A 21,692-nucleotide genomic window follows, 5' to 3' on the forward strand; every position below is an offset into this window, starting at 1 on the left:
AGCTATCTTTAGTGCCTGGAGGACCCCATGCTCTTTCTCTCACTTCTTCCAAGAGCACTTTCCTCTCCTTCTGGATCTGGCTGGGCTGACTCTCCTTTCTTTTTTTTTTTTTTTTTTCCTGCTTTATCTCCCCAACCCCCCAGCGCATAGTTGTATATCTTAGTTGTGGGTCCTTCCAGCTCTGGCATGTGGGACGCCGCCTCAATGTGACCCGCCGAGCAGTGCCATGTCCGCACCCAGGATCCAAACCCTGGGCCACCACAGCGGAGCGCACGAACTGAACCACTCGGCCACGGGGCCGGCCCCTACTCCCCTTTCAAGGTGTCGTTTATTCATTGTCCGGGAAATCTTTTCTAATCATCTGTTTGGCTTAGATCTTCAGATCTCCTAGTACTACTACCAAAATACTTACTTTGTTGTATTTTAATTATTTACTGCTATTTACTAGCCTGGCTCCCTGAGCTTTACGAGGGCGGGGTTTCCGTCTCTCTTGTTCATTATGATATTCTCAGCACCTGGAGCTGTGCCTGCACAGAATAAGCACTTAAAAATATTTGTGGAATGAATGGATGAATGGGGGGACAACTGAGTGAATGAAAGGTAAATAATAATGACTATGCACATGCTTTATTGCTCCCTTGTTGCCTAGAATAGTGCTGGGCTTAAGGAACACTTGGGAGAGTGATTAAGTGACAGTTCTCTTTGTGAAAATGGGCCACTTTTTAGATTATAGCAACAAACCATGCTGGCCAGGTGTGGGAAGGGTAGGCAGACTTTGAGGAAATATTTGAAATGTAATCAAATGTACCATTGCTTGCACCACCAGCATCCCTAAGAACAGTCCTTTGACTCATGGGATAGGCATGATGACTGGGTCAGCTGTGGTTTGTATACTTTCTTGAAATTGGCAAGTGCGAACTCTAAGTAACTACCTGAGTTTGCCCAGAACCAACAAAATACGATCTTCTTTAGGAGAAAGTACACCTGTCACAAAGACACCATTGCCCCATACGGAGAACACCAGTGCCTGGAAATCCCACAGCTTGGAGGATTATCGGAAACATGTCCTTTTCTGTGGAACCGAAGTGATCCAAGTCAAGCCCTCTGGGCAGGGGCCAGTAAGAGCAGTCGTTTTGCAAACAGGTTAGTAGATTCCACTTTTGTAAATTTAGTCCATGACGGGAGGTAGGGGAGCTGGATTAGGGAAATCTTGTTTAGGATTACGGAGTTTGCCACATTCTGGAATTAACAAGCACACTCATTTCCAGTCAGACCCTTATTTTAAGTTGCCACCATTTCTAACTGAATGGTTCGTTGTTAAAACCATCGTATATGATGAAGCGTATACAGGGATGAAGTATATTTCCTCAAAGGCAAAACTATGTTCTTGTTTTTTCTTGTGTCCACAGGCTTCTTCTCTTTTCCCTCTACACCCCTTTTAAGTGATTGCCAAGAAAACAAATTCCAATCGCTATCACTTGAGGACTTTTTCCTTTCAAAGAGTTGCTTGCTGGGCTGTTATTTCAAGGTCTCTGCTAGATAATTCTGCCTGGGTTCCCTACAGACACTTCACAGTCAAGGCATCCGAAGAGAAGCATCCTCCTCTGTCGCCTCTCTCTTGACAGCATCACCATCTAGCTAGCCTCTTCACGTCATCTTAGACTCCCCCTTTCTCCCATAGCAAATAGGACACCGCATCCTGTCAATTCTTCAAAGACCTGCAGGGTCTCGTCTCCCTCTTCCTCATCCCCATGGTTGGTGTTTTGTTCCGACCTTCATCATCTCCTGCCTAAGCTATAACAACAAAAATATTCTTTTGACTGTTCCCTTTCAACTTTTACTTCAAACACTTTTTCTTGTGTTGGTCCATCTTTTTTTAACCTATCCCTCAATCTGAATCAAGTCACATTTCTAAAACATGGTTTGAAGCAGTTCATACACACCTTGCTGAAAAACTTTTCAAGACTGCCAACATTAGTCCCAATCTTTCACATGACATTACACGACCCACGCAGATACAAAACATGCCTTGCACTTTGATATCTCTATGTTTTAGTTTAGTCTATAATTCAATTGTTCTACCTGATTTTTTTAAAATTAAAAATATTAAGTTTTGTTTTATGTTCGAAGTAGTCAGTGGGCACGAGAACATCTCTCAGCCTGCTGATCAGCAGTAGCTAGTGGGCGGAGATCATGGAACCTGCCTGACCTGAGCTTGTAAAGTTCTAAGGCTACAGGTTAGGGGAGACTCTCCTCCTTTTCTCCAAAGCCTGCAAAGCTTTGTTTGAGGAGACCAGATGTCCATTAAGCAGAGGGATTAAGGCGTGTTTTATACTTATAGTACTGACTGATATCTAAAATATATAGTGGTCAATGTCTTTTGCCAATAATTTAGATCTTAATGAGTATCTACTAAGGGCAATGTACTGAGGGTTAAAGAAAAAAAAATGTGAGATACTCTTTGCCCTTAAAGAAGATTGTGGTCTGGTGCAGGAGACAGATGGATTCATAGTTAACTAAAACACAAAGCAGTGATAGATGTCAAACCACCAAGTGTTACGGGAACTCCAAAGAGTGGGAGAAATTATTTTTGATATGAGGTATGGGAGTAGAATTTTGGAAGCATTTATTTGATGAGATGGCATTTTGAGCCAAGCCTCATAGGATGGGAAGGATTTATCCAATCATATCAGATAGCTGGAAAGGCATGCTAATTTGTGTTTGCGAAACACGAAGGAAGGAATGCACAGGGGTCTTCTGGGCCCAGTGAGCAGTTAAGAGATAAGTCTGGCAAGGTAGCAGGAGATCAGACTGAAAGGGATCTCAAATGCCATGCCTCGAAATTTGAACTTGATTTTAAGAAATAGGGGCACTGGGAGGTTTTTGAGCATAAGAATGACGTGATTGGAGGCATACTATTTAAGAAATGACTTGCCTTGTGCTTTCCTTTTCTCTTAATTTCCTATTACATTCAATGCATATCTGTGCTTTAAAGCCTTCTTCTCTCAGCGGCTCCTCTTACCTGGCCACCACAGTCATCAGCTCCTTAGTCTTCTTTTCCCCAACCCCATGCGTAAGTGCAGAGCTGCACTGTGTGAGCCACTGAAGCACCGACCCCCAGAGCAAAAGAAATGGAGCAGCGCTAAGTGAACGCCATTTATGGTTTCTGGTGACTTGTAAGAACAATAAATGTAAATACACTGTTAGGTCACAGCAATGCTGTGTTCATTCCATATTCAAATGACTCTATTAACCAATCCTTAATTCAATGCAAACTATTTTTGGTTTGGGATGAAACTGTCTTAAAGGACCTTACTTGACCTGTGATTATCTTCATGTAGGTTATAATACAGCAAAAGGAGACTTGGTGAGATCCATCCTCTACCCCAGGCCTCTGAACTTCAAACTATACAGTGATGCCTTCAAGTTCATAGTGTTCCTGGCCTGCCTTGGAGTTGTGGGTTTTTTCTATGCTCTTGGTGTATACGTGTACCATGGAGTAAGTACTGGGTGTAAGCCTTTTCAATGGCATAGCTTTCTCCAGGAGCTTGACCTCAAAAGGGTTGGGCAAGGTTACCTCTTAGTCCCATCAGTCTGAATCAATGCTGTCCAGTAGAGCCTTCTCAGGTGACGGAAATATTCTATATCTCTGCTGTCCCATATGGTAGCCCTTGACCACATGTGCTTATTGAGGACTTGAAGTGTGGCTAGTGTGATAGGGAAATGAATTTTCAATTTTACTTCATTTAAAGTAATTAAAATTTAAATAGCTATGTATGGTTAGTGAAAATTGCATTGGATGGTACATCTATGAAAAGTTACAGAGTTCATGGCTCCTTTTACCACTTGGTTGGGAATAAGAGCTCACCACATGTGTGGCATTTGTGATAGCCAAACCTAAACAGCCTCAGAGGACATGCATGTTTCTCAAGCCCGATAGGCTGGGGAGCATTTAGTCAATCAGATCAGAGAGCAGGAAGGACATACTAATTTGAGCGAGCAAAACACAAAGGAAGAAATGCACATGGGTCTTCTGGAATCAGCAAGCAATTAAGAGATAAGTCTAGCAAAGTAGAAATAGATCAGATTGAAGGGGATTTTGAGTACCATCCCTAGAAGTTTGGGCCACTTGACAGCATTGAAGTATTTGAGCGTGTACATCATACCCAACACACCACGTAGTCAATGGATTGCCCCTGTGTTCTGGTTAGGTTCTGAAATGAAATCAAATGTTTACTTTTACAGAGTTGCATTCTGCATGGATCCTCACTTCCTTTTAAGCTTCAGGGTATCTGGTTTCACTTGGATGTCTCACTTAATAGTTGTGATGGATGGAGAGAGAGGGGTTGTCTCAAATGACCTTTGAGTTCCTTTCTGGTCCTGGGTCTGATTCTGTTGTGAACCTGCAGTCTCTTCTGTAAGACATGCTGGGATCTTAGCAGTGTGGGCTCATGGGGAAGAAGAAAAAATTGTGAATAAAAGGATCCCAACAACAGGTGTGAAATTGGGTGTGGTGGCCTAAAATTATGATACCCAAACTGATGGCATCAGTCCATTCTGTGTCCGTGTGTAGTGGGGTGGATATTGATTGGCAAAGACACAGTCACAGGAATTTCTATGCAATGTTCATGTTCAAACTTGAGCTCTGAGGGGCTGGCCTGGTGGCATAGCAGTTAAGTTTGCATGCTCCGCTTCGGCGGCCCGGTGTTTGCTGGTTTGGATCCCAGGCATGGACCTACACAGCACTTATCAAACCATGCAGTAGCAGGCATCCCATATATAAATCAGGAAAGATGGGCATAGATGTTAGCTCAGGGCCAATCTTCCTCAGCAAAAAGAGGAAGATTGGCAGTGGATGTTAGCTCGGGGCTAATCTTCCTCAAAAAACAAAAAATACAAAAAAAAAAAAATTAAACAAAACAGAACTTGAGCTCTGAACAGTCATTTGAATCTGAAATAAGTCCCCTAGGAGCATTTCTAGGGCAGGCGAGGGCAGAGGAGGCCAGAGCATATTGGCACCAGTAGAACGGACCCTGGAAAGAGCTAGGCAAGATGTCAAAGCCGGTGAGGCTGGAATTTGAGGCAATGTGCCATTTTCATCTCGAGAGGGAGGGTTGGGCAGGGCAACAAGCCAAAAACCCTCTCCTACAGACCAGAAAGCCTGGCAGTGATTGGAAATGAAGGCTTCCAGGGCAGGACTCAACATCCAATAGACGCCAAAGCAGCAAGGCTAATCCCAGACCCCATCGTTCTGCGGGGCAGAACCTGTGGACCTGTTGGCTGCCTCTATCTGCACTGGCTCAGGATTAGACAGGGCTGAGTCCTTGGGGGCAAAACTCCTCTGTGGCTTTGGTTGGGAAAAGCAAGGAATGACAGATTTTGTGATAAACTGAGATCGAACCAAAGATGTATCCAGCAGCCATTGTTACTGAACTTGAATCTGTGTTTCCAATACACAAAAGAGGACTGGATGGCTAAAATTATGGTTAATTTCATAACAGCCTAGGCAAGGTGGTAGAGGGTAGAGCCATCAGTGTCTAGAACATGTGAAAAATGAAAGAAGCCACTCCATGGTTTTATCTTGGTCTCGCCCTTATCAGCCATGTGAGCTTCTGCAGCCCTGCCTGGGATCTGACTCCGCAAGAACTGGCCTGATAATAGGTCACACTGGTCACACCTTTGTACCCTCGAGTCAGACAGACTAGGATTCATACCCTCACCACTTAACTAGCACGTGGCCTTGGGGAAGTTATTTCATTTTTAAGCCTTTGCTTCCTCATCCATTAAATGGAGAAAATAACAGTGTTTATGTCACGAGGTTTTTGGGGGGAATAACTAACTAATGTACGTAGCCTGACACAATGCCCGCCCCACAGTGCCTGTCCAGTGAGGACAAGCTATTTGTATTATTGGCTTCCCTTGAATAGATAATATATGCTGAATTTTGCTCGTAGTTTTTGTCAGGTCATCATTCATTCAATCTGTGAGCTGAGCACCTCCCCTGTATCAGACGCTGTGCTAGACTCTGTATCTGGAGATGACTAAGATGAATCCGAAGATGACTTCAGAGATGAATAAGCCACAGCTGCTGTGCCCAAGGAGTTTGTGGGCTGGTGGGGGAGAGAGATTTATAATAACAGTCAAGTTGCTGTGTAAGATATTACAACTCAAGACCAGTTCCTGGGAGTCCAGAGAGGGTATGTGAGAGTCTGATGAGCAGAGAAGGGATGGGCGCTCTGGGTGGGGAATGCTGAGGAATGGAGAGAAAGAGTCAGGAAAAAGCAGAGTGGACCCAGAGAAGGCATCAGAGGACTCCTTTGTTCTGCAGTGGGAGACAATTTGTTCATTCCCTGGGCACAGCCAAGAGAACACTCAGTCCCACCAAGAGAGCCGACCCACTATGAATATTCTGAGCGGTGGTTTTGCAGGAAATGGTGCCAGGAAGCGTGCCAGCCTGCTCTGCTAGGCTAACCAGTCTGTGCCTCCCCTCCCCAGGTCTCTTTTGGAAATACTGCGCCCATGGCCCTGCTCCTCCTTACCGTTACTGTCCCTCCCGTGCTGCCAGCTGCCCTGACCACAGGCATCGTGTATGCACAAAAGAGGCTGAAGAAAAGGAAAATCTTCTGTATCTCCCCACAGAGAATCAATATGTGCGGACAAATAAACCTCGTGTGCTTTGACAAAGTATGATCTAAACTTTCCAGGTTGGAGGTTAATGATTCCAAAGCACAGCAGGGAGGGGAAAGGGCCTCAAAGAATGTCTGGTCCGGCACCCTCATTTTATAGATGGGAACACTGAGGCCAGAGAAGATCACGTTCTAGAAGCCTGCTTTACTGAGTCCTAGGAAGGGGTTTAGCCATCATATCATGAATTTCTTCCCTGTGAAATTTAGTATTTTTGTGTCTCATTTGGATTTCAAGACAATCTCTTACTGTAATAACTTTGGCTGACTGGCTTTTTCAGACAAAAAATATGAGGAACATTTCTGTTCTCCAAAGGGCTTTGTCCAGAGCTTACGTGAACATATTCCTTTCTCCTCCTCTGCTTCTTCTAAGGAAAGGGAGGGAGTGGACCGTGACCTGTGTTTATGCAATCTGCTCCCTCTTTTCTCCTTTGCTCCCCAGGTTATCAAGACTCAGGACTAGGGAAGCTTGTCTGTGTGCGTAGGGCCCTGGAAAGGTGGCAGAGGAGGGATATGTTCAAACGGAGTGACTGCTGCATTGGGACGGGTCCTGAGACCCCTTCCCATGACTCTCCTCTGGGGGATCTGGAGGTCTTCAGTATCAGCTGCCTGCTGTTCAGATGCTGCCCTCAGCTTGGGCAGGGCAGTTGAACTGCTCTAACACAGTGGCCCCAGCTTGGTCCCTCCATGTCCTCAGTCTATTTGCGTTTGAATAATTCCTAAAGGCTTCGCTACTTTTTAGTGAACCCACATTGGCAGAGAGCCGCATTAATGAGCTGCTCCTAGCTCTTGAGAAGCTCGTGGTCCAGCTGAGGAAAGAGATAAAATGGAAGTGTGGACAATGATAATGCAGTGCAATGTGTGCTTGATAGCAGTATGAGCAAAGCACTGCGTGCAGTTCCCTGCCACAGGTGGGAGGTTGCCTTTGAGCTGTGGCTTTGGTTGTTGGACAGAATGCGCTCCAGGCTCAGAGGCAAGCAGGTCAGAAGCACAGGGATGTGAGGGCCTGCAGTGTGTGGGGAATGGGGCAGGGGTTGTGGCTAGAATGTGGCTGTTTGGTGGGGAATGTAGCTGGAGAGGAGGAGCCCAATGGCTCAGGGCCTGATGTGCCAAGCTAAGGAGTGGGGCCTTGTTGTGAAGGAGAATGGGGGCCCTTCTCGTTTTTCAATACCAGTGACATTTTTATAGGTGTGTTTTATTTATTTCACGTGGGGGAATTGCTTAGAAGGGACAGAAGGGAGATGGGACTGAGGCAGGAGGCTATCTGGGGACAACTGCAGATCATTCATTGTCCTAGACACAAAGGGCAAGAATGCAGAGATGAAGACCAACTCGAGAGACACCATGAGTGGGCTTGACCAGACTTGGTCCCCAGTTGGAAGTGGCATAGCTCTTAGCTTATTTCAGTTCTATTTTGTTCGAGTTTCCTTTGGCAGGGAAAGTCCTCTATGGCCACCAGTCAGGAAGCTGTAGAGTTAGCATAACAGTAGCTTCCTTTTAGATTCGGGGTCAGGTACCAGCCCCTTGGAAGTTTTTGATAGGAATTCCCATTACTTCCCCAGTAGCCTTACTAGTGTCTAGAATATAGGAGGGAGATTTATAAAATATGTTCATTACATATTTGTCTGTTTCTAAAACTAATTTTTCCAGAGGCTGGCCTGGTGGCACAGTGGTTAAGGGCTCACGTTCCGCTTCTCAGCGGCCCGGGGTTCGCCAGTTCGGATCCCGGGTGCGGACATGACACCGCTTGGCAAAAGCCATGCTGTGGTAGGCGTCCCATATATAAAGTAGAGGAAGATGGGCATGGATGTTAGCTCAGGGCCAGTCTTCCTCAGCAAAAAAGAGGAGGATTGGCAGCAGTTAGTTCAGGGCTAATCTTCCTCAAAAATAAATAAATAAATAAATAAAACTAATTTTTCCAGACAGTGGAAACATTTTTTTTTTTTACTTCCCATATAGGGTTTTTTCCTCTCCATTCTCCTGTGCTCCTTTGCTAGACTGTTTTAGGGACTGCCTCTCAGCCTGTTTGGCCAAACTCTGTATAGTATGACAGCATGTTATAGTGCAAGAACTCAAATGAGAAATCTAATCCTGAATTTGATGCTAAGTTCCGTGTCACTTTTTAAGATAAGAACGTTGAATTACAGTCATCTCTAAGTTTCTTTCTAGCTTTCACATTATAAAACTCCACCAACACGATGTTGGAATAAAGCATTTCATGATTAATTGAATTTCCATCTAGTGTAGTTTCACTGTGGAAGATATTCACCACTGAGTTTCTGAGTACATTTACTTCCACGTATATTTCTAGTTTAAGCTGATTTGTTATAAGTTCTTTAAAGCAAATTCTCTCTTTCTTTTCTATCCAATTCAGTCCAAGCCTTGGCTAGTATTTATGCTAAGAAGCTTTCATTTCCTGTCTTATTCCCTTTATAATGGCAACTATAATTTAATTTCTTTCTGTTTATGGTTAGTTTTAACATATAGGGTTATTTTCACGTAGAGAAAGAACACGGTCCCATTTCCGTTTTGCTGTGGCATCATTGGCATCATCTCTCTGTCTTCATGTTCAAAATATTGAAGCTTGAAAACATAATCTAATCATCAGGAAAACATTTCAGTTTGAATTAAGTTGCTAACTCTTTTTGAAATGGAACAACTCAAGAGGATTTGGAATATAAACACACAACTTGTGGCCCTTATAAAATGCAGGAGGGAAATGAAGCAAATAGCTTTTGTTGCTGTCATTGTTGTCCTTCAAGGAATAACTCACACAAACATGCTATCTCTCCATGAAGTTCAAATGAATTAATGAAATAAAGAGTCCTTAATTCTTTAATCCAGAAACCCAGTACAGGCTTTGTCTTTCCACATGCTTTGCTGAGTTCTCTTAACATTTGTCATCTAGTGGAAGACTCTAGATGGGCTGGATTCTGGTTCTTTCTCTCCATCCTACTCGGCCACTGGATGCTGAGACTGCTCATTTCACCTCTAGCCTAAGAATGCCTCTACTCTATTTACTCTGTTGTAAGAACTGAAAGCATTGAAAACACTTCACTGTAAAGCATTGTGCTAATATGATGCGCTGTAATGATAGAAGATGTCATTTGGTAGAAAACTAGAAAATTCAGTGTCTTATACAGAGATGACCTTAAAAAACAGCATCAGAGACCTGGGTGTTGGTGTTGAAACAGGATATTTACCAACACTTGGTAATGCCCCGCTCTGCCTTGACTATGCTGAAGCAGCACCAGCCAACTCCTTTCTCTGACTGGGGGTTAAGCAGGCCTCGTGCTGTCAGCCTGCTGCATTAGACACCAGGTCTGTAATTAATGATCGACTGTGCAGCAATGAGCACATTAACAGGGCTGTGAGAGTCTTCAGTTCCATTTTGCTTTCTCTGTTACGTTATCTGACAAATACTCTCCCCTAATACAGCAAATCAAATCTCCCAGCCATTTTCCTCTTGATCTGCAATAAAACCCATTCATGGGCACTAATTAGTATTTATTATTAGCACTTCGTTTCTCTCTATCATCTCAAAGCCCTTTATCAACATTTCATTATCAATCTGGACAGTCACCATGTCACCCATATTTTAGAAAATTGCTGTGAACCAGATGGCAGACTGTGAATTAAATGGTCTTGAAAAGAAAGGAAAAAAAAATTCTGAGCTCTGCTTTAGAGAGATAGCGGGTGCCAACTAAAAAGTCAGACTCGAGCTGGTTCTTGTTGGATTTTCAGTTGCTGAACCTCTGTCATTTAGCAACAGCAACAGTCACAACAATAAACAAAAACAAATACTTGCATTTTGTGGTAATAATGAGTCATTAGAGCCCCCTGACTTTCCACATGGTCTTTCGGGAATCACTTGTCACCTGTTGAATCTTTCTTTCAGGCCCTCTTCTCTGATTTAAAATTTGATGCTTATAGATAAGGGCTTTGGACAATTAGATCTACTTTAGTTTCTTTGGAGCTTGGGTTTTGTGTAAATCATGATATAATTAAAAGCTTTAAATTTTATGCTAATACCATTTCTAACTTTTTCCCAGACCGGCACTCTTACGGAGGATGGGTTGGACCTCTGGGGGACCATCCCTACTGCTGACAACTGGTAGGCACATTAGTGAAGATGGATGTTGATTGGTGGGCCATCTTGGTGCTACTCAAAGCCAACCTTCCCGTGTTGAGGGATGAATGTCACATAAAATATAGATAATAACTGGCTGGAACCAGCTCCCAATTTTTCTAACTTGTTAAATCAAATGAGTCTTAAGTTCAGAATCAGACAGAGAAAGTAGGCCTTGAAACTCCACATGGAAAATGGGATAGAATGAGGTGGATGATTAAGGAGCTGAATGAATAAAACAGAGGAGCAAAGAGTGAAATCAGGACTGTGCTCAATTAAAAACTGCACAGACTTCCTGAGTGGCTAGTTCGGTGGGGGATCCAGACAGGAAGAGCTGCATCTCCTCCCTCACGGAGTTCACACTCCAGCGGATAAAAATGTGCACATGTGCCCATCCACGTTCAACGTACAACACAGGCTGAGAAAAGGGTCACTATGAAGGCATAAATATTAGAACAGAGATGAAGAAATCATAATGATGGCTTGATATAATACACAGTCCTGGTGTTTATTATAACATAGTGAATAAAAGGTAGAAGTTAAATTTGAAAATGAGTACATCAAGAAAACCACCTGAAGGAGATAGCATTTGAGATAGGTTTTGAAGGGTGTATGGATAGGATTTTTATAGACCTGATTTAAAAGCAGGCACTAGGGAAGGGAGAGGGCAATCTCAACGATGCTACCCCAGAACAGAGCTAGAGAGGGGAGGGAGTGGCCCCTTCTCAGAGAGGGTCCCTGAGCTCCTAGCTCCCTTCCCTGTGGGGCCAAGACCAGCCTTCTCAGTCTGAGTGGAGGGGCCTCTGCTCTTAAGCTCCAGGAACCCTGCCTTGGTTCCAAACAGTGGCTAAGGCTGCTGACATTGAAGGAGTTAAGCAGGGGCTCCCCAAGAGGGTAACAGGGCCGGACACAGCACTGGCACTTGGCAAGAGCAGACAGGCGGTGCAATGTGGCAGAAGATCCTCGGGCTGGGCATCAGTGAACTATGTGGGCTCTAACCTGCTCATGTGTCTGCTCCTGGCTGCTCAGATGCCTGGTCCAGGCCTTTGTCCAGAGAGGCATGGCTTCTATTTGCCAGAGCAGTGAAAGGAGAAAAGGATATTTGTCGTTTCCATCCCTCCTTTATTCCCTTGTCCCCAGAACTCTGAAGCTTTTGGGGAGTAGAAACTAAATACAATTACTACTCAGCTCTAACATGGGAGGAGACGACGGTAACACAAGCCAACTGACAGTCACAGAGGAAACTGTGCTTTAGATGCTGGCTGTCTATGCCAGGAGTTTCAGGAAATAGGGGCAAAGTCTGAAGAACTGAGTAGCAAGAAATACTTCAGAGTCCGTGCATGCTTTCACTTGAAGGAACAAGGAACCACCAGGCAGGCTTCTTTCTCATCCCTGCTACCTCATCGGCCTGGAGACTTCTTGCCTGGGCTGTGTGGCTTTCTAGAGCCAGCACTGCGGAGTTTGCAGATGTCAGCTCCAAGCCTTCCCACAATATGCTTTCCTACAATACGGCCACCATGGACGGGGCTGCAGAAACCTGACAAAAGTCCCTGTGATTCTAGCCAAGCCCTCTGAAATGATAGTAGTTCCTGGCCGGTGGCAAACTGTTGAGAAGGAAATTCACATCCAACTCAAAGGAGGGCTTTATAAAGAGCAGTCTACAGGCAGAATATTCCAGTTAGAAATTAGAAAACCATGTGAGCAAGGGCTCAGGGCAGGGAAATCCCTGTGTGAGCATAGACATAGCAAGAAGTTTAACTTGACTCTGGAAAAATTGTGCATAAAGGGCACTAGTATGAGTAGAATCTGTAAGATGATACAGAACTGTAGAAGACAGGGCCTTAAATACCAGCCATAGGAGAACTTTATCACACATGGCACGGGGAGCTATTGAAGGTTTTCTGCATGGGGGTTAGGTATTATTGAAGCTTTACGTTAGTAAGATTTAAGGGGCAGGGTGTACAAAAAGATTTCGTTGAAGACCTTAACTTATGAATTGTCTTCTCTACCAGCTTCCAGGAAGTCCATAGCTTTGCCTCGGGCAGGGCTTTGCCATGGGGCCCACTGTGTGCGGCCATGGCCAGCTGCCACTCCCTGATCCTTCTGGATGGGACCATCCAGGGAGACCCTCTGGACCTCAAAATGTTTGAGGGCACTGCCTGGGTAAGGTGATAATTTCTCGCTTCAGCTGAATGAGGAAAACTTGAAGAAATCCTTACTAGGAGTGCTAAAGCTTTTCTAACTTTGGTGGAAACCCAGAGAAGATTCCTAACAATACATGAATGAACATCTGATTCAACCTGAATTTCCCAGACTCTTCTCCAAAGAATTCTGTTAATGAGTGCAACAGGAAATCGAGTTCTATGGGCTAATAAATTTGGGAACTGCTATTTAAACAAACTTAAATAGGTTTCTTGACTGCAGGATTTCTTTAATATGTCGTGGTCTGGTGTGAACATTCAAGGGAGAATATGATATGCAGCACTTGCCAAACTTATTCGACCACAAAAACTTTATTGACAGGCCAAAACATGTTTTGGAGAAAACAAATATTCTTTGAAACACCCTCAGAGAAACAGGGTGTTTATACTAAAACAGTGCCATCCAATATAGTAGCCACTAGCCACATGTGGCCAATGAGCGCTTGAAACAAGGCTATGCAACTGAAAAACTGAATTTTTTATTTTATTTAATTAATGTTTTTCCTTTTCTTTCTTTCTTTCTTTTTTTTTTTTTTTTTGAGGAAGATTAGCCCTGAGCTAACTGCTGCCAATCCTCCTCTTTTCGCTGAGGAAGACTGGCCCTGAGTTAACATCCGTGCCCATCTTCCTCTACTTTATATGTGGGATGCCTACCACAGCATGGCATGCCAAGTGGTGCCATATCCGCACTGGGGATCTGAACTGGTGAACCCTGGGCCGCTGAAGCAGAACGTGCGCACTTAACCGCTGCGCCACCCGGCCGGCACCTACTTTAGTTATTTTAAGCTTAAGTTTAAATAGCAACAAGTGGCTGGTAGCTACCATATTGGACAGCAAAGATCTAGACATCAGACTGGAGGACTCTTGGTTCAATTGATTCAATTTTCTGAGTGAATGACAGTTGAAGGGTGTAAATTTATCCTGGTGGCTGTCATGACATGGTGGGAAGAGCTCTTGACTCCACCACTCTCTAGCTGTGTGACCCCAAATTCAGAACCAAGACTCAGTGTGCACCTCATCTTGCATTTGGGATAATAATGTCTCATTCACAGACTTGTGGTGAGCTTGAGACTATGAACCTAAAAGGACTGTGTGCATTGTAAATGCCCAACAAACGGAGGGTATTCATTCATTAGTTAGTTACCTAGTTAATTACATTCTGCTGCCCTCCAAAAAAGTGTCCTAAAGCTACTTACAATGATACATCAAGTACAGGACAGCGTTTTAAACAGAGTTGTAAAGGAATGGAAACAAATGATCGCAGAGAAAGGAAGTACCTCTCACAAAGAGGCTAATTTACAGATGTATAGCAGGAAAATTGTAGCTTTCTAGAGGCCAAAGTAATAAAAGAGGAAACCTGGTAAAAAGGGAAATTTCTAATCTCAGTAAGTTAAATTAAAACATTTGCTGTGGATAAATTTTTGACACCAAGACAAATAGTAATCACTTTCCCAGATCTTAATGCAGAAGAATCAGGGTAATTGTTATCAGCAACCTCCTTACCGGCATCCGTGGAGCTGACACGGTGATGAGTTGCACAGGGTCGCCGTTACCGTATGTGCCTTTGATCCTGGTTCTAACAGTGGCCGCTTCTCCAACAGAGGAGGGTTGATCCACCTGTACAAATGACATAGCAAGTTGGGGTCTAGCGTGGGAACATAAATGTTTAGTATTAGCTCTGTACGAATTGTTGTTAAGAACAGTTACATCTACTCCAAACAAAGCATAAAGATTATTCATTGAGTTTAAAGCTTGGTGAGAAACAGCCTTGCATTAAATCCCTTGGCAGTTAGGAACCTTTCAGTAAACGTTAGGGGGAGGGAAAATGTCCTTATAGACCCTAAGAATGTTTAGCACTGGAAGGGATGTCAGAATATTTTTCAGAAGAAACTGAAATCTGGAGACATGAGGTGATGTCCCCAGGGTTAAACAAGCAAGTGACAGAGAGGAGACCAGATGTTGTCTCCTATTTTCTGACCTTTACTTTTTATATATCCAACTGCTTTTTCGCGTATTTTAGGTTACTATTGGTTTCTCAGGTGGTATAAATTATACTGTTTAACATCCAAAGAATGCACACCATTTTCAAGTGTGCTTTCTAATTTGCTGGCAGCTAACTCTCTAGCTAAGCAATTAGACCAGTAGCATAGATATAGCATAAGAAACAGTCCCGTGTTTATCTCAAGACCCAACCCTGACTCATCTGAGAGCTAATGTGCTCAGCTGTATTGGAGAGTAGATCTCACTCAAACCCTCCTCCAATTACTAGACATACCATTTAGGAAGATCCATTGGGCCTGTAGCTAGCACTGCTTCCACCAATTACTACATAAAGTGTGGTCACAATATTTTTGGCTTTTTGACATTATACAGTAAGGTCCTTAATATAAATCAACACAACAGAAATTTGACAATGACAGTATTAAGATAATTGGCCTAGAAGAGAAATATATGTGAAAAGGGCTTTGAAAAGATTAAAGTGCTATGCAAATGAGAGATATTTCTTTCTTACTATTTTTCTCTAAGGAATCTTATGAATGTTTTCATTTTTAAACAGATAATGGAAGATCACAAGGTAAACCAGTGCAAATTTGGGATGTCAGATTCAAATGTGGTAATAAAACCAGGACCAAAAGCCAGTCAGGTATGATTTGCTTCTTTAAATCATGTAGCTCTTTCCCCTTAAACCTGGAGAAACTCTCTTGACTTCCACATATTTTTATACTCCTATTATTTTGCCTTATCCTAACAGGATCCATAGTTGGTTTGCTCATTCCTTCATTCCTGAATTTATCCATTAACTTATTCAACAAACATTCGCTGAGTACCTATGTATGCTAGAGCACTGTGCCGGGTGCTAAGGGGTGGAGTGATTTCAAAGCTAGACAAATGGGGCTCTGTGCTGGAAGAGGACATGGGCTGGGAGAAGAACCAAGAGAGGTGCAAATAAGTGCAATACAACGTGCCAAGTGCTATAACAAAGGCCCAAGAAAGAGCTGCAGGCGTCCAGAGGTGGTGGTAACTACTGATTCTTGGAGACAAAGCGCCATGGAGGAGCTGACCTGTGAACTTGGGCTGGAAGATGATTAGGATTTTTCCAGGCAGCCAAGGGGAAGGGCCTTGCAGATCAGCCAACTTGATGAAGGAATTGTCTTAGAAGCAGCCAGAAAAATATCAACGTCGGGACAAATGTACCACTTCATGATGTCCCTAGGCTCATTGCAGAGTAAATCTTATTTGTTGGCATGCATCTGCTAAATCTCACTTAAAAGCTTCTTGGGCTCCCCTTTCTCGGTGCACTTGTAGAGTCCGGTGGAAGCCATCACCATCTTGCACCAGTTTCCATTTTCCTCCAGCCTGCAGAGGATGTCTGTGGTCGCTCGGCTGGCGGGAGAGGATCACTTCCATGTCTACATGAAGGGTGCCCCGGAGATGCTGGTCCAGTTCTGCAGGTCTGAAACAGGTACTAAGGAACAGTTTTCTCTTTCAGGAGGTACAATATTTTAGAAGCCCAAACACTTAAAGCAAACAAACCTAAATCAATGAAGGTGGAGGTGGTTGTTTTCTAGGTGATTGAAAGTGGGCCCAATAGATTTGATAAAGCAGAGGTGATCATTTCAAGGCAGAGAGGCAGACAGTAACTCTCTGGCCATGGTCCAGCCAGAAAAACCCAACCACAATAGGGTATCGGGAAAGGAGAGTGAAGTAAACATCAGGAGCCAGAACAGGACACTACGCAGTGATCAGAGAACCAGGGAGGGAGAGAATGAGGAGCATTCAGAGGCAACCTAAGGGAAGGGTCTCACATTAGACTAATTCTGCCGACGGGGTGCTCTGTCACCTCTGGGGGGCTGTCATCACTTGCGGGGCCTCAGACTGATCGATGGCAGGAAAATACAGAAAAGACAAATCCTGTAGAAAAAAAAAAGTGATTAGAGCAAATTAGATGGTATTAGAGCAAGGTAATTGATCATTTTCACAGCAATTTCATCTTTCTGGGCCAGATTTTGAGCTGATTTGTATTGTTTCTTAGTCTTACAAACATATGCACTGTCTAAGCAGCAGCACAGATTTATAAGAATATTGTTGCATTCAAATGAGTTCATTTGGATAAAATGGGTCTTTTTCTCCTGATTTTCATCTATATTCTCTTTACAATTGCTGATAGCCATCAACTGGTGCACAGAATTCCAGATTTGGCAAATGATTGCTTTAACTTCTGTGTCTACTCGAGCTCTTTTTTAGAAGCGCCCCCTGTTTTCTGCCTTTGATCTTCCTCAGGGCTCCCGTTAACTCTATCCTTCACAGCTTGATGGCCTATACTTTGTTGTTCTTTTTTTTCAGCCACACAAATACAAGTGTCTTCTTGAAATTTTAGCTGGCAATTATTGCTCCTGCTCTGTCAGTCAAGCTGTGGGTCTGTCACTCACCATCTCTTATTCTTATGGGAGCCCTTCCAATTCTTCTTAGTGTCCTAACCTCTGATCCTTGACATGTGTTAGCAACATCTTAAGTGATTTTTCCCCCCTGTATTTAAGAAATAGAGCGCTAGCAACTTCCTGGAAATTAGATTCCCCCCTCCAGGATTATTCTAGAATTACAGGAGCTGAATGGGGATGTGGAGATCCACAACCTCCTCATTTTATGGAGGGGAAAATTGAGGCACAGAAGAGAGACTTAACATGTCCAAGGTCAGAAGGGTAATTGACAGTAGAGTGGAAACTAGAACTCAGGTATTTTGCTTTCTAAGATCCCACCCCTCCCATTATACTGTGCCTCTTTCTAATACACTTATAGGCATACTATAAATCATAAGAATTTTATAAGTATGTTAACATTAGTCATGATTGCCATGCCAAAATACACAAATGTTGGCATTGTGTCACCTATTATCTTAAGTAGGGTGTGGTAAACTTTTTTGCAAAGAGCCAGATAGTAAATATTTTAGGTTTTGCAGGCCCTATGGTCTCTGTCTCAACTGCTTGACCCTGCCATTGTAGCCTGAAAGCAGCCACAGATAATGAACAAACAAATAGCCTGGCTGTGTTCCAATAAGGCATTATTTACAAAAAAAAAGCAACGGGTCAGATTTTGTCTGGAGTCTGCTGACCCCTGATCTAGAGGGTCAACTGTTTCCCTCATTTCATCTGGGTAAACATAATCCTGAGGTCTGTCCTTACTGAACCTGGCCAGTGTATCTGACACCCAGTTGATGACCACTATGTCTTTGGCATTTATTTCCATCAGAGTAATAAGAACTCACTGATGAAGTTATTTGTGGCCTTATCCTGAAACTGTAGTTTTTCTGTGAAAGCATTTTTATGGAGTGAAAGTTAAAACAAGGTACAGTGGGGCTGGCCCCGTGGCCGAGTGGTTAAGTTCGCGCACTCTGCTGCAGGCTGCCCACTGTTTCGTTGGTTCGAATCCTGGGCATGGACATGGCACTGCTCGTCAAACCACGCTGAGGCAGTGTCCCACATGCCACAACTAGAAGGACCCACAACGAAGAATATACAACTATGTACTGGGGGGCTTTGGGGAGAAAAAGGAAAAAATAAAATCTTTAAAAAAGAAAAACAAGGTACAGTGACTGCATCACAGAGTCTTGTTCAGGAGTTGGGTGGCCTTCGATGTCACCGTACATTTACCTCTTTCCTCTCTCCTGAAAGTGCCCCAGAATTTCCCACAGGAACTGAAGAAATACACAATGCAAGGCTTCCGCGTCATTGCCCTTGCCCATAAAGCCTTGAAGATGGAGAGGTTTTCAGAAGTAGAGAGTTTAACCAGGTAAGGAACTTGCAAATTGGCACTAGGGCAGACTCTGTGTGCGTGAAGTGAATGAGCCCTGGAGACAGACAGATGGACAGCTCAAGTCACCAGGAAGGCTCTAGGAGACGGAGAATCACTCTCATCCAGTCTTCCGATTCCAAGATGGGCAACTTGGGAGGACTTGCTCAGGTCACAATGCTCACTGGTGGCAGATCAAGGATGACAGTTGAGGTCTCCTGAATCTTAGATGTCAGTGAGTTATCTCTGCTCTGCACTCCATCATCTCACCAAAAATGACCAACTTTTCTTCAACTTCGGTACATTATGCAACTGACTGACTTGGGGCTCCCATATACAAAGGGGTTGAGAGAAGGAGACAGTTGGCACTGTGAAAGACTTCCAGAATCCCTCAGACTTGGCTTCTTTCAGGGCTCAGTAGTACACCTCCCGCAGATCTGGAGAGGTAGTGAGTGCAAATTGAATTCCTTATACGAAGTAGAATTCAGTATTCTTAATTATGTTAAGGGGATAAATCATCATCATTAGAGGATAACCTGTAGATTATTTTTTCTTTCAATGTTTCTCAGCTTTTAAAGGTTGTTTTTGAGTTGTCTATGACAGAGTAGAGAAGTACTGTGGAAAATTGAATAACAAATCATCTATGTGTCACTTATCTTTGATTTTGTGTTGCTCATAGATCCTCATTTATAATATAATTAAATGCTCTGTATAAGATGTGGATATCCTTGGTTCAACGTTACTATTTATAGCCTAAGTTCATCCACTCTGATATACTCAGTAATCATTGTCCCTTCCATGCACTGTGTCTATTTCCCCATCTACAAAATGTAGGATTGGATGATCTCTAAGGAGCCTTTCAGCCATGACATTTTAATCTTCTAAATAGAATCACAAAACTCACTTTGAAGCACATGAATGGCATTCTCAGATTTAACATTCAAGGTGTTAACTATTCTTGAGCAAGCATAAAGACCTGTAACACACAGGATTTGGTAATTTTTCACGACACAAATTTTAATAATGAAAGTTAAGGTCATGTGTGTAGAAAAGATTTATGTAGCTAGACATAGAAAGTGGCCACCCCAAGCTGCCACACACAAATGCGGCTGTGATGTTCTCTTTTAAAAGCCACTAGTGAGACAGATATTATTATAAATATAACAAAATAAGAAAATGAGGATAAAATGTGTTAGATTTACAACCATCTCAGGTATTTCCCAGAGAATATGAGGAGCCTGTTATGCTTCTTGGAATTTAGTTACTATTTTCAAACAGAGTAAAGGAATAGAGTTTGGACATTTTGTTTTTCAGAATCAAATTATATTTAGCAAAGTTTTCCAACTGGAAAAATCAAAACTTCTGAAAAACTGGCATCGTCAAGGGGAAGCAGAAAAGTTTCTTGAAATGACTTAGAAAAAAAACTAAACTACAAGAAGAAATACTTTGTCCAGATTCCCCCTTTCATTGGTTTAGCAAATTTCTATTGATCTTGACTATGTGTTAGATGCTCTTCAAGGCACTAAGGATTCAGAAGTGAATAAAATAAAATCCTTGCCCTCATGAAGCTTATATCCCAATTAGGGGAAATAGACAATAAAATAAACCTATAAAGTATTGTCAAGTAGTGATAAATGCCATGAAGGAAAAAAATAAAGCAGATTAAGTGGATAAAAAATTGACAGAGGACGCGATTTTACATGGAGTGATGGAGGAAGTCCTCTGAGGCGGTGACATATGGACAGAGGTTTGAGTAAAGGAAGGGAGCAAGGCACACAGTGATCCAGACAAAGAGCATTGCAGCCAATAGGAGCAATGGGTACAAAGGCCCTGCCACAGGATTTTACTAGGAACGTCATAGAGTCAGACAAGGCCATAGCGCCTGAAGCAAACGAGAGGAAGAGTTGTAAAGACCAGATTAATTGGTGAGAATATTTTTTTAATCTTTTTTTTAGTTCTAGTTAATGAGAAAATGTTAATCCAACTTATAATAGAAAGCCATGAAGTTAAATGATGGGAAATTAACAAGTTCTGTATTCAGGTAGATTTTCTTTTATAATCTTCTCTGAGAACACTAAGGCAGGATTCATCTCTGATTATCTGAATACTCACCAAAGTGCCTAATATAAGATTGAAAATAAAGTCATTATTTAGTGAATGGACTTTTGAATGAAGAATGTAACAACTTAGATTCTACTCCAGAGAGAATTTTCTTCACTGTGTTCCCATCCAAGTTTGAATTATATTGCTCATCAGGAAATCCAGCTCTGGGGCCAGCCCATGGCCAAGTGGTTCAAGTTCCATGCACTCCGCTTTGGCAGCCCACGTTCTCCAGGTTCACCTCCTGGGGTGGACCTACTCCACTCATCAGCTATACGGGGGAGGCATCCCACATACAAAGTAGAGGAAGACTGGCACAGATGTTAGCTCAGGGCTAATCTTCCTCAAGCAAAAAAAAGAGGAAGATTGGAAATGGATGTTAGGTCAAGGCAAATCTTCCTTACCAAAAAAAGGAAAGAAAGAAAGAAAAGAATTTCGGCTCTGATCTTTCTCTTAAAGAAGGTTTACTGATCTTCTGTTTATTTCTTTCCCAAGTCCTACTAACACAATGGAAAAGAAATAATATCAAAGAAAGCTGAAGAAGCAATACGTGTAGATGAGACATTTCTACACATTTTTGTAAGATGTAATGTAGATGGGAGCAGTGGTTAGCTGAATCAAGCAGGATAGAAGAAGCTGTAGCCTACGCCATGCCAGAGAGAGAGAGAGAGAGAGAGAGATGGCGAGAGGAAAGTTGGTTCACCCTGTAGAACCCCGGAGAGGCTGAGACTCAGATGTGTCATGTACTGTGGAAGGTGGAAGTGAGACTCAGGACTGAACACGGGGGAGTAA

General features: G+C 43.0%; 1 protein-coding gene across 4 annotated transcripts in view; it reads left to right on the plus strand.

Annotated features, from left to right (window-relative positions):
- The window catches only part of ATP13A5 (ATPase 13A5), a 103,809-nt gene that overhangs the window by 43,837 nt on the left and 38,280 nt on the right, over window positions 1-21,692 (plus strand). For 3 of the 4 annotated variants that reach the window (XM_070509169.1, XM_070509170.1, XM_070509172.1), the window contains 8 exons: window positions 973-1,143; window positions 3,342-3,499; window positions 6,496-6,684; window positions 10,736-10,797; window positions 12,825-12,975; window positions 15,571-15,657; window positions 16,320-16,476; window positions 18,683-18,800. In XM_070509169.1, the coding sequence (XP_070365270.1) occupies window positions 973-1,143; window positions 3,342-3,499; window positions 6,496-6,684; window positions 10,736-10,797; window positions 12,825-12,975; window positions 15,571-15,657; window positions 16,320-16,476; window positions 18,683-18,800 (1,093 nt within the window). The remainder of the gene's footprint in view (window positions 1-972; window positions 1,144-3,341; window positions 3,500-6,495; window positions 6,685-10,735; window positions 10,798-12,824; window positions 12,976-15,570; window positions 15,658-16,319; window positions 16,477-18,682; window positions 18,801-21,692) is intronic. The other variant, XM_070509171.1, reaches the window with a different exon arrangement.

This window comes from Equus asinus, chromosome 5 (assembly GCF_041296235.1).
Source record: "Equus asinus isolate D_3611 breed Donkey chromosome 5, EquAss-T2T_v2, whole genome shotgun sequence".
NCBI classification, from domain to species: domain Eukaryota; kingdom Metazoa; phylum Chordata; class Mammalia; order Perissodactyla; family Equidae; genus Equus; species Equus asinus.